Source organism: Vicia villosa, linkage group LG4, assembly GCF_029867415.1.
Source record: "Vicia villosa cultivar HV-30 ecotype Madison, WI linkage group LG4, Vvil1.0, whole genome shotgun sequence".
Classification (NCBI taxonomy): domain Eukaryota; kingdom Viridiplantae; phylum Streptophyta; class Magnoliopsida; order Fabales; family Fabaceae; genus Vicia; species Vicia villosa.
The window spans coordinates 184,057,480-184,069,418 of record NC_081183.1 but is presented as its reverse complement, the minus strand read 5'-3'; the positions used below and the strand labels follow the sequence as shown (position 1 = coordinate 184,069,418).

General features: G+C 35.6%; 1 protein-coding gene and 1 long non-coding RNA gene across 2 annotated transcripts; both read right to left on the bottom strand.

The window, feature by feature from the left end:
• Positions 1-647: 647 nt before the first annotated feature.
• Positions 648-1,501, bottom strand: LOC131596320 (uncharacterized). The gene is made up of 2 exons (XR_009282273.1): positions 1,048-1,501; positions 648-949 (listed from the first exon to the last, which is right to left on the bottom strand). It is a non-coding gene; the product is annotated as an uncharacterized LOC131596320 (long non-coding RNA).
• A 297-nt stretch (positions 1,502-1,798) lies between these two features.
• Positions 1,799-11,466, bottom strand: LOC131598491 (F-box/FBD/LRR-repeat protein At1g13570-like). Its single transcript, XM_058871086.1, has 3 exons — positions 11,326-11,466; positions 2,133-2,960; positions 1,799-2,044 (listed from the first exon to the last, which is right to left on the bottom strand). Exons 1-3 carry the CDS (start codon positions 11,464-11,466, stop codon positions 1,799-1,801), a joined length of 1,215 nt encoding a protein of 404 aa, XP_058727069.1.
• Positions 11,467-11,939: the final 473 nt, after the last annotated feature.

Genomic DNA, 11,939 nt, shown 5'->3' with positions numbered 1-11,939 from the left:
GCCACTTTCTTTTTTTTCTTTTTTTTTTGGCAATAAGCCACATTCTTTCTTTGTCTTTTCGACCTTTCTTCTCCATTTTAATGTAAATCTATATTTTTGTTTTTAGTTGTCTGTGAATCTATTTTTAAATTATTATATATATATATATATATATATATATATATATATATATATATATATATATATATATATATATATATATATATATATATATATATACTCTTTCAATTGACCATAGAATCAATACTATGAAAAAGCTAAAAACAAAAGCAACCACAAAGTCATGTAAATGTATGCAACCAATTCACTTATAATTAAACATCAAGAATAAAAATTGGAAATAAATTAACAATTAAAAATAATTTATTAATTAGAATTAAAATTAAATTGAATATAAAAAAGTATAGAATAGAAATATATCTATTGGAAAAAGAGTATTGGACAGGGGACTCAATTACTAGGTAGCATCTCAACACAGACAAAATGAAATTTGTGTCACATGTAGATATGATGAATCTAAATATGAATATGATAGAATTAAAATTGAGCCACAAAGTATGTAATATTAATTTGAAAGAATTAGAGAGAAGTTGATTACTATATTTTTAAAAATAGAAAGGACTCTTTATGTTTACTCTGATTCACAATGAAAATGCTCCATCGTCCATCTATTAAATTTACTATGCAGGATAATAAATGTCTGAAGAGAGATAAGAAAACAGTTACGCAATGAATACATTTAGGTAGTTATTGATTTTTTCATGTCCTTTTAAAATGTGGGTAGTTTTTTTTTTTTTTGAAAAAGCTTATCACTTGAAACCCTAAACAACTAACTAAAACACTTGATAATTTCTAGTATCCTATGCCTTAAATCATTATTTGGGTTGAGTCCAGCTTTCATCGCCCTTTTGTAGTTGGACAATAACATCAAGTTAGAAGCCTCTGAAACCTAACAAATACAAATAAATAAAATGTCAATGTCTAACCATGCTATTGGTAATATTTTGGTACAAAAAAAAAAAACTAAAAAACCAGAACAGAACAAACCATGTTGGATGACACGAGACTACTGTGGTAAAGAGAATCTTATCCAAAAACCTACAAAACATTGACCTCAAATGTCTCAAAACTCTTCTCCTTCGCAATTGATCTCCACTATGTCTGATGCTCTATAGTACGTCATTAGTTCCCTCATTAATTTAGGATTGTATTTTACTCCTGGCTTCAAAATCATTTCGATAAGGAAGGGTGAATTCATAGGCTATGTTTGGGAGTTTGGAGGGGAAGGGAGGGGAGGGTTTTGGAAAATAGGAAGAATTGGATGAAAAGGATAAAAAGATTTTGGGTAGGAGGGTTTTGGAGGGTTTGAGTTTATTCATAACACCAAAAACCCCATAAAATGGGGGAACTCAAAAATTGTATTGAAGGAGGGTTTTGGAGGGTTTTGAAGGGCTTACATAAATATTCCAAATATCTTTTAGGTTGTTATAGTATTCTGAAAATTAAAAATTTACTAATGATAATGACTATTTTATCATTCTAAACAAAATCATTTTTTCAAAAAATGTCAAATATTTTCCTATATTTTTTTAAAATTTCATTTTTTGAAGCCTTCCCCTCCCCTCCCCTCCAAACTCCCAAACATAGCCATAAGGATAAACTTGATTAGATCCAGTTCTGACTTCACAGCATTGATGCCATCTATTACTACATAACGAAGATTCAAGGGCATTTGTGGTCCTGAAGTAATGTCTTCCCAACTATAGAAATCGCGTGCTAAAGGTTCCTCGCGCTCCACCTACATGTAATTGTTTAAAGGCGGTGAAACATTGCTAGACACAATTGAATAGCCTAATAAAAGAGTAAAGATAAGACATCTCACAGTAATTTCGAATCTTTGAAGATTCGGTGAGCTTCGAAGCAGGCACAGAGAGGCAGATAACTCCATCTTGTTACTGAATTTGATACTTAAATATAAGTAACCTAAATTATTTAAGGGTGTTGGAAGGTTTACAGGCACAACACCTGCCCCTGCAGTAAAATACTAAAATACAACAGAAGAAAATTAGTTTTGAAATCAGACTGAAGTTCAAACTTCAGAGGGGAAAATTAAAGAGCATTAGGTAACATACCTTTAAAACTTTTCTACTAAGGAAAAGTTTCTTCAGGAGAGGTAGACCTCCAAATACTGTAGTCAAATTGCTTGAGGGTGGATATCGATTTATTTCAGTGGAAAACAACATACTCAGATGAGTCAATTGAAACTTATATTGGAGGTTAAATTCTACCGCTGGACCAAGTATGGCAAACGATTTTAGACTAGGTGCATTGATGTTGATTCGACTGAATCCTTCAATTCCAACCAATGTTAAGTACTCAAGTTCAGGGCAGATCCGTATTACATTTTCCAAATCCACTTGAGAGATGTTAACCTTAGTCAACTTTAGAGTTTTCAGATTACACATGCCACCAAAAGTTGGTGGAGGTTTGAGGCTACAACAACTTAAGTCTAAATGCCTTAAATGTTGAAAAGTAAATAAACACCATGGTATCGAATAAGTCTCTTCCTTAGAAAAGTCCAGAACAAGCGACTGAACATTTCTTTTAGATAGATAAAGTAACCAGCTGTCGAATTCAGTTCCATGGCTCCTAACATTCATATCACCAGTAGAGTCTAAAAAACTAAATAGGTCTATGGGTCCTGAATGATTTAGAAGAACGTGATAAATAATATTGTAAATTTTCATTTCCACCATTACAGGGTTTTGGGGAAGTTCAGAAAAGACATTATCAGTGTCAAAAACAAGCTCTCGTATAGTGCGCCATTGGTTCTTCCATTTTTTGGATAGAACAGAGGTTCTAATCGCATCCCTTAATGGCAGACAAGACAGTATATCATCTTTTATATGACCTGGTAATACACTGATGATATCCAGCTCAGGTTGAGTTACTTGGGTTGCCTACAGACAGTATTCACAATGAGAAAAAGGTACCAAATCAAGAAAATGCTAATGGATGCAACCAAGAATAAAAAAAGAAACAAATCGAAATTGTTTAACAAATATTACTTTGTTTCCCCTCTCAATCTTACAAAATAATTGGGTCCTACGTTTTATCATACCACTGTCATCGTTTATCTTATGCAAAATTCTAATATTGACAACTTGGACAGTTCAACATTTACCTAAGCACTATTGAAGAGTAATTCAATATTCAGAAGATGGACTGATCTTCTGATGGTTACTCAGAAGATAGTATTGACCAGAAGATGCTGTCTGGGTCCCATTAGCTTAGCTGTTTAGTAGTAAGGGTACTTTAGTATTTTGTAGTACTGTTTGTACTTTAGACTTGTTCACTAAGTTTACTGTTTTAGGGCTTATGTGGCAAGATTTTCTTTCTTATAAATAGCCTTGTAATAGCTATCATTAAAGTAGAATACACATTTATTCTCTCATCTCTTTTTGCGCCGTTATTCTATTATTCTCTTTGTCACCATCTTTATTCTTTGTGCACCAACAATTGGTATCTAGAGCTCCGGTTCCAAACACAGGGAAACACGAGTGAACGTGAGTTTGTGTGACTGTGTGATTGATTTTGTTTCTGGGAAACAAAGTTGTGTTGAATCACATTTTTTCTTGATTGTTTGTGGGTTGGGAAACACTGTGTGAGTGTGAGTGAAATCTGTTTTTGTCTGCACAAGTTTAAAGATGAGTGGAAGCAACTTGAATACCAAACTTCCAGTTCTTGATGGTAAAAATTGGAATAGATGGATGATTCAAATGCGTGTATTATTTGGTGCTCAAGATGTTCTAGATCTTGTCACTGGAGGATATATTCCGGTTGCAGCGGATGCAACGGAAGAACAAAGAGAAGCGCAGAGAGAGACGAAGAAGAGAGACCAAAAGGCGTTGCTCTTCATCCATCAGTGTGTGGATGTGAATGTGTTTGAGAAGATTGCTGATTCTATGACGTCAAAGGAGGCGTGGGATATACTGGTCAGGTGTTACGGTGGTGACGTATCAGTGAAGAAGGTGAAGCTTCAATCCCTGAGAAAGCAATATGAGAATCTCAACATGAAGAACAATGAGAAAGTCTCTAAGTATATCTCTAGAGTGATTGTGATCACTAATGAGATGAAGGCTTGTGGAGAAACTCTTTCTGAACAAGTAATCATAGAGAAGATATTGAGGTCACTTACTCCTCAATTTGATTATATTGTTGTATCCATTGAACATTCTAAAGATCTGGAAACCATGAGAATAGAAGAGTTGCAAAGCAGTTTAGAAGCACAAGAGTTGCGTCTGACTGAGAGAACTTCTGAGAGAGAAGTTGAGCAAGCTCTGAAGGCTTCTTTTGTCAAGAAGGACCAGAAGCATAGACGTGGTGATAGATTCCAGAAGGAAGCCTCAACTTCTGATGATAAGAGATATCAGAAGGGAAAGGATAAGAAGAAAGTTCAATGTTACTGTTGCAAACAGTTTGGCCATTTTGCTAGAGACTGTTTGGCAAACAAAGGAAGGAGATCAGAAGAAGCAAATATAGCCAGAGGAGGATCAGATGATGAACCTGTGCTATTGATGGCTTCAGAGTCGGACAAAAGATGTTCGTCAGAATGGTGGTATATGGACACTGGGTGTTCAAATCACTTGACTGGAAACAAACAATGGCTGATAGACTTTGACTCTGAAAGGAGGACAAAGATCAGATGTGCTGATGATAAGTACCTATATGCAGAAGGTATGGGAAATGTCAAAGTCAAAGTGAAGAATGGAAAGACTGTTCTGATCAAGGATGTTTGGTATGTTCCTGGAATCAGAAGCAATCTGATGAGTGTGGGTCAGCTCATTGAGAAAGGTTTCTCAGTTGTTATGAAGAATAACCTCTTGAAGTTGTATGATTCCAATCAGAAGTTGATTATGCAATCTGAACAGGGAAGCAACAGAACATTCAAGGTGAATGTAGAAACAGCTGAAATAGAGTGTCTGAGTGCTGAAGGCTCAGAAGGTGATAGTAAGCTGTGGCACAAGAGGTTGGGGCACTTGAACTATAGAAGCCTGGGGCATCTAAGTTCTAAGAAGCTTGTACATGGCATTCCAAAGATTGTGAAGCCTGAGAAGTCATGTGAGGTATGCATGAAGGGCAAACAACCCAGATTGCCATTTGTATCAGAAGTTGCTCCAAGAGCAAAGCATGCTCTGGGAGTAGTGCACTCTGATGTGTGTGGACCATTTCCAGAACCTTCACTTGGAGGAAATAGGTATTTTGTGTCTTTTGTGGATGAGTTCACAAGAATGACGTGGGTAACTCTCATTAAGTTTAAGAATGAGGTGTTTACAGAATTCCAGAAGTTCAAGGTGAAGGCTGAGAAGCAGAGTGGTCAGAAGATAAAGATTCTCAGAACGGATGGTGGAGGCGAGTATAACTCTACAGAATTCTAGAAGTTCTGTGATGATAATGGAATTGAGCATGAAGTTACTGCTCCTTATACTCCTCAACACAATGGTCTTGCTGAACGTAGAAACCGTACTTTGCTTGATATGACGAGAAGTATGCTTAAAGAGAAGAAGCTTCCTCATAATCTATGGGGAGAAGCTGTTGCTACTGCAGCATATGTGCTCAACAGGTGTCCAACGAAGAGGCTGAAGGAAATTGTTCCTTTAGAGAAGTGGACTAAAGAGAAGCAAAGTGTTAGTCATCTGAAGGTTTTTGGTTCTGTGTGTTACAAACATGTTCCAGAAGCTAGAAGGAAGAAGCTGGATGATAGAAGCAAAGTGATGTTATTGGTGGGGTACCACAGTACAGGTGCATACAAGCTCTATTGTCCAGAAACTAACAAAGTTGAAGTCAGCAGAGATGTCATTGTGAAGGAATCAGAAGTTTGGGATTGGAGAGAGTCTCAACCAACTTCTGATGTAGAGATAACTTTTGAAGAAAAGTTAGAGTCAGAAGATGGATCTTCTGAAGACGAGTCAGAAGATGAAGCATCTTCTGGAGATGAGTCAGAAGGAGAATCTGATTCTGATCCAGATTCTGATGATGATCCAGATTCTGGTGGTAGTCATGATTCTGAAAGGGAAAACTCTGAAGACATAGGGTCTGGAGGACAAGCTTCTGGAGATGATCATGGAGGTGGTGACTCAGGAGTAGCTGACTCTGAAGTAGCTCAGCGACCACAAAGAGTCAAAACTATACCAAGAAGGTTTGCAGATTTTGACATGTTGCAAGACACAGAAGTTGACTCAGAAGGAGAGGTCATTCAGTGTTCTATGTTAGTAGATTCTGAACCAGTGAGTATAGAAGAAGCGCTCAAGAAGAAGGTCTGGCTAAATGCCATGAAAGAAGAACTTGAGGCTATAGAAAGAAACAAGACTTGGAAGCTGACAGAACTTCCAAAGAAGAAGAAAGCCATCAGCGTCAGATGGGTTTTCAAGGTAAAGCTGAAGCCAGATGGATCAGTTGGTAAACACAAAGCGAGGCTAGTGGCTAGAGGTTTTCTTCAGAAACCTGGACTAGATTACTTTGAGGTGTTTGCTCCTGTAGCTAGACATGAAACAATCAGGCTGGTGATTGCGTTAGCTGCGAACAGAGGATGGTCCTTGATGCATCTGGATGTAAAGTCTGCATTTCTGAACGGTCCATTACAAGAGGAGGTATACGTGTCACAACCCCCTGGCTTTGTGAAAAAGAATAAGGAAGGGATGGTGTACAAATTACACAAAGCTCTGTATGGATTGAAGCAAGCACCCAGAGCTTGGAATTTGAAGATTGATTCATTTTTCAAGAAGCAAGGGTTTCAGAAGTGTGAGATGGAATATGGAGTTTATGTGCAACATTCTGGAAGCAATATGATTCTGTTGTGTCTTTATGTTGATGACATATTGCTTACGGGGAGTTGTCCAGAAGATCTGATGAAGTTCAAGAAGGTGCTGATGAATGAGTTTGAGATTACAGACCTTGGGAAAATGTCATATTTTCTAGGGATGGAGATTCTGTACTCAGAAGATGGTATCATTCTGCATCAGTTGAAGTATGAGTTAGAACTTCTGAAGAAATTCAAGTTGGAGAATTGCAAAGCTGCTGTTACACCGTCAGAAGTGAATCAGAAGTTGGACTCTGATTCTGAAGGTGAAGATGTTGATGCTACGGTATTCAAACAGCTGGTTGGTTCTCTAAGGTATTTGTGTAATACCAGGCCTGATATATGCTATGCAGTTGGATTGGTTAGTAGGTTCATGAGTAAACCTAAGTGGTCCCATTACCAAGCTGCTGTCAGAGTCTTGAGATATGTCAAGGGAACTCTGAAGTTTGGCATATTGTTTCCTTCTGGGAGAAAGGAAGAATCAGAATTATTGAGTTATTCTGATTCTGATTGGTGTGGAGACAGAGTTGATAGAAGGAGTACTTCTGGATATTTGTTCATGTTTCTGGGAGGCCCTATCTCTTGGAGTTCCAAGAAGCAACCTGTTGTTGCTCTATCAACCTGTGAAGCTGAGTACATCGCAGGCGCTGTAGCTGCATGTCAAGCTGTGTGGCTTCTGAATCTATTAGAAGATCTGAAGATTAGAGTGAAGAAGCCTTTGAAGCTGATGATTGATAACAAGTCTGCAATCAATCTTGCCAAGAATCCGGTGTTACACGGAAGAAGCAAGCATATTGAGACTAAGTATCATTTCTTGAGAAGCCAAGTCCAGAATGGAACATTAGAAGTTGTGCACTGTAGCACTCAGAAGCAAGTGGCAGATGTTCTGACAAAGGCGATCAAGACGGATCAATTTCTGCTCTTGAGGGATGGAATTGGCGTTGTCAGTTTTGATTGAAGAATATGAATTAAGGGATGGTATTGAAGAGTAATTCAATATTCAGAAGATGGACTGATCTTCTGATGGTTACTCAGAAGATAGTATTGACCAGAAGATGCTGTCTGGGTCCCATTAGCTTAGCTGTTTAGTAGTAAGGGTACTTTAGTATTTTGTAGTACTGTTTGTACTTTAGACTTGTTCACTAAGTTTACTGTTTTAGGGCTTATGTGGCAAGATTTTCTTTCTTATAAATAGCCTTGTAATAGCTATCATTAAAGTAGAATACACATTTATTCTCTCATCTCTTTTTGCGCCGTTATTCTATTATTCTCTTTGTCACCATCTTTATTCTTTGTGCACCAACAAGCACAAACACCCCAAATTTGTTTCTAACACGGCGACACCGATAAAAAATTAAAAAACTGAATAAATTAAACGTAATCCCAAGTTTCTGATACCGGACACGCATTTTTTTCCGATATGCCAGTGCTATTTACCTAGTCTTATCATAATTAACAATCCAACGATAAACACACAAGAATCACACAAAGAATCAAGAAACAAAGAGAACTAATTTCATGAAAATAATTGAGTAAATACAGGAATCAAAAAACAAACTAAGCCAATGTACGCATGCAATTGTAAAGGTTTCTGAAATTACCATCACAGAGTATCAATCTGAAATGTGATTACTGTAGAAAACAAAAACACTAATTAGTTTCAGATAAAAAAAAGAACAATCAATTTGAAAATTGAAAATCAATTAGGGATTTTGATGTTCTTGTAATCCAGATGTTACCTCAAAAGGGGGTTTTTGAAAATTGAAAATCAACGAGGGTTTTGCGTTCTTGTATGAGCGTGTTCATCAAGGTGGAGCACGAGAGTGTTTAAACTTTCGCGGCAAAACTTTTATTTGCAATTTCAGAGAATTATAAGACTAAAATACAATTTTAAAAACGAATTTGAATAAAATATATTTTCAATTATGTAAATGATAGATTTATGAATTAAATATTAATTGATAAGATTAATTTGTACCAATGAATTAAATTGTAGTTTATTTATGAAGATACATATTTTCTTAAAATCTAATATAACAAAATGATAATCATTTGTCATTTTTTTAAAGTTACTTTTTCATTTCTTAATAAATTATCAGCTAAATTATCTCTATGGTCTTTTAACTTTTTTTAATTTTAACGATTTGGTCATTTATCTTATTTTTGCTGCAATTAGGTCATTTATGTTACCTAACGTCTTTAGCGTTATCCTTCCTCACAGATTTTGTTCAAAAAAGGATGATGTGTCACTAAAGTTGTTGAGGTGTCCATTATTATGCGCTGACTATGTATTTCTTTTATTATTAGAATAGTTGAAACGTTTTAATCAAATCATAAAATAGATTATCCCACTCTAATCCTAAATCAGTGAACGTTAGAGGAGGAGGCCACACAGAAGAGAAAAGGTACTTGGAGACGGCGACAACACTGAAGGCGAAGCAAGGGCAACGCTGAGGTACATTTCACATTTTCTAAAGTAACTGTGATATTCATTGTATGTATGCATGTTATTGATAGTAGCAATGTTAGAGTTTGATGCTCATTAGGTTGTTGGGTCTGTATGTTGCTAATGTTATCAGGTCAAAATGGATATGGATGCATTTTATGTTAATTTCTATCATGGGGATTTTTCTCTGGTGATAAGTATGAAGAATGGGAAATGTCAAACTGGAAGTGTGATGGTGATAAATGGAGTTACTTTGAGATTTTAGGGCTTGTTAATGAGATGAAGTATCCAAGGATTCTTGAAATTTGGTACGACTTTGCTGGAACATTGAAGACGCTAGAAGATGACTTTGGTGCTATAGAAGCATTGAACTGGTCCAAGACTAATGGAAAAGTTTATATATATATATATATATATATATATATATATATATATATATATATATATATATATATATATATATAAGCATTGATCTGGTCCAAGACTAATGGAAAAGTTGATATATATATATATATATATATATATATATATATATATATATATATATATATATATAATCCAATTTCTCATTGATCTCTTCAATGAGAATCCATCTATAATTCTTGCTAACTCGATTGGTTTAACTTGTTCCTAGTGACTGCCAAAAGGTGATTGTTTACTCGCATCAATTACAAAGGTTTTACGAAGCTTTTTTTTAATATCTGCATCTCAACAAAAGTAGCGCAAAATAGAAAATTCCATAAATTCCAGGCAAGGATATCTTCAACGAGAATCCATCGATAGTGACTCCAAAAGGTGATTGTTATCTCACATTGATTACTACGAGATAATAACAAACTTTTTAACATCAGAATCCCAAAATAATTAGCGCAAAACGAGTATTCCATAGAAACGAAAGACTTGGCACTACCGCTAGCGATGGGCTAAAAACGTATATAATCGCTCAATGACATTTACCATCTCAACTTAAAAGCTTTTGTTATCATGTGATCTTCCAATTTGGCAAGGATATCTTCAACGAGAATCCATCGATAGTGACTCCAAAAGGTGATTGTTATCTCACATTGAGTACTACTAAATATTATTTTTGTTTGTAAAATGATTAAAAATCACATATATAAATGAAAATCTTTCTTGGACCAAAACCTTAAATCACTGTGATCATCATATATTATTTATTTTTGAGATAAATGAACAACCTGAGAAGGGCAACTCCATTTTAATGATAAAAATTGAATTTCTTCTTGATAAATCATCTAATTCCATACAATTTATGTCTCGTTTCACTTCATGCGAAATAATCTAACTAGTTCTAAGTTACTTTTTTTTTGAAACATGTCAATCCAAAAATTATACAACTTCACAATGAGATGTGAAAACTTCACCACGGGTCTAGATTAACCAGAGTGGTAGTGACTCGTGGTGGAGTGAAGTGGTGGCCAAAGAAACTCTGAGCCAACCTACAAAATCAATTCAAGATGCTTAGAATATGATCATTTGACATCATGAGAATTAGAGCATATCCCTGGAGCCTCAAGCCGACAACTTGTATGAAATTATTTGCCTATAAATAGAGTGCATATTCCACTCTTTAAATCACACCAAAACACCATACAACACCACTTTCTTTCTCTTCCCTCTTTGAGCACTAAAACTTCATTTTTGAAGAAAGCACTATCAGGGTTTTGAGTTGTAGGCCAAAGAAACTCAAACCAACCCTTCACACTTTTTGCACAGATCTTCCACAAGTAGAAGTTACTTAAAAATCTGTATAAAAATATTTTTTGTCAGTTTTACACTGATCTTCCACCAGTGGAAGTTACTTTAAAAATCTGTCTGAGGAACTTTTTGTCAGTTTTTGCACTGATCTTTCACTCGTGGAAGTTACTTCAAAAATCTGTATGAAGATACTTTTGGTCATTTTTTGCTCTGATCTTCCACCAGTGGAAGTTACTTTAAAAATATGTATGGAAATACTTTTTGTCAATTTTTGCACTGAACATCCACCAGTGGAAGTTACCTTAAAAATCTGTCTGAGGAACTTTTTGTCAGCTTTTGCACTGATTCTCCACCAGTAGAAGTTACCTTTAAAATCTGCCTGAAAATACTGTTGGCCAATTTTTTCCTTGATGTTTTGAACCATGTTTTCAATATCGTCCATGTTTAAGTAATATTTTGACTTGTCCATGATAGTTTGAACTTGTGACCTTAATCCATGATTAAGTAATGCTTTGACTTATCCGTGTTTAAGTAATGTTTTGATTTATACATGTCTTGTGAACATTCTCCATGTTTGAGTAATGCTTCGGCTTATACATGCTTGTTTGAATGTCAATTGATATCATGCTTGAATATCATCTTTGTCCATGTTCACCCATATTATTCATGTGTACTATAAGCTTTATCCCCAAGTGATGTGAGCTTCTTAGCCTTCATCCTTCGTTCCCTTTTGTTCTCAAATCCAAAGGAAAGTCACTCTATTGACTTTAATGTCATAGATAGCTTATTACCCCTTAGCCTTATTAGATACTTTTTATCAGTTTTTGCACTGATCTTCCACCACTGGAGGTTACCTTACCAGTGTAGGTAACCTCCACTCTCCGCCCTTTTCGACCTCGGGTGTTACAATTGAGT

Coding starts and splice junctions, on each gene's coding strand:
- LOC131598491 (XM_058871086.1), bottom strand. CDS start 11,466: ATGGACGATATTGAAAACATGGTTCAAAACATCAAGGAAAAAATTGGC. Junction 2,961..11,325: donor TCCTCAGACAGATTTTTAAG/GTAACTTCCACT, acceptor TACTGTCTGTAG/GCAACCCAAGTAACTCAACC. Junction 2,045..2,132: donor TTAGTAGAAAAGTTTTAAAG/GTATGTTACCTA, acceptor GTTGTATTTTAG/TATTTTACTGCAGGGGCAGG.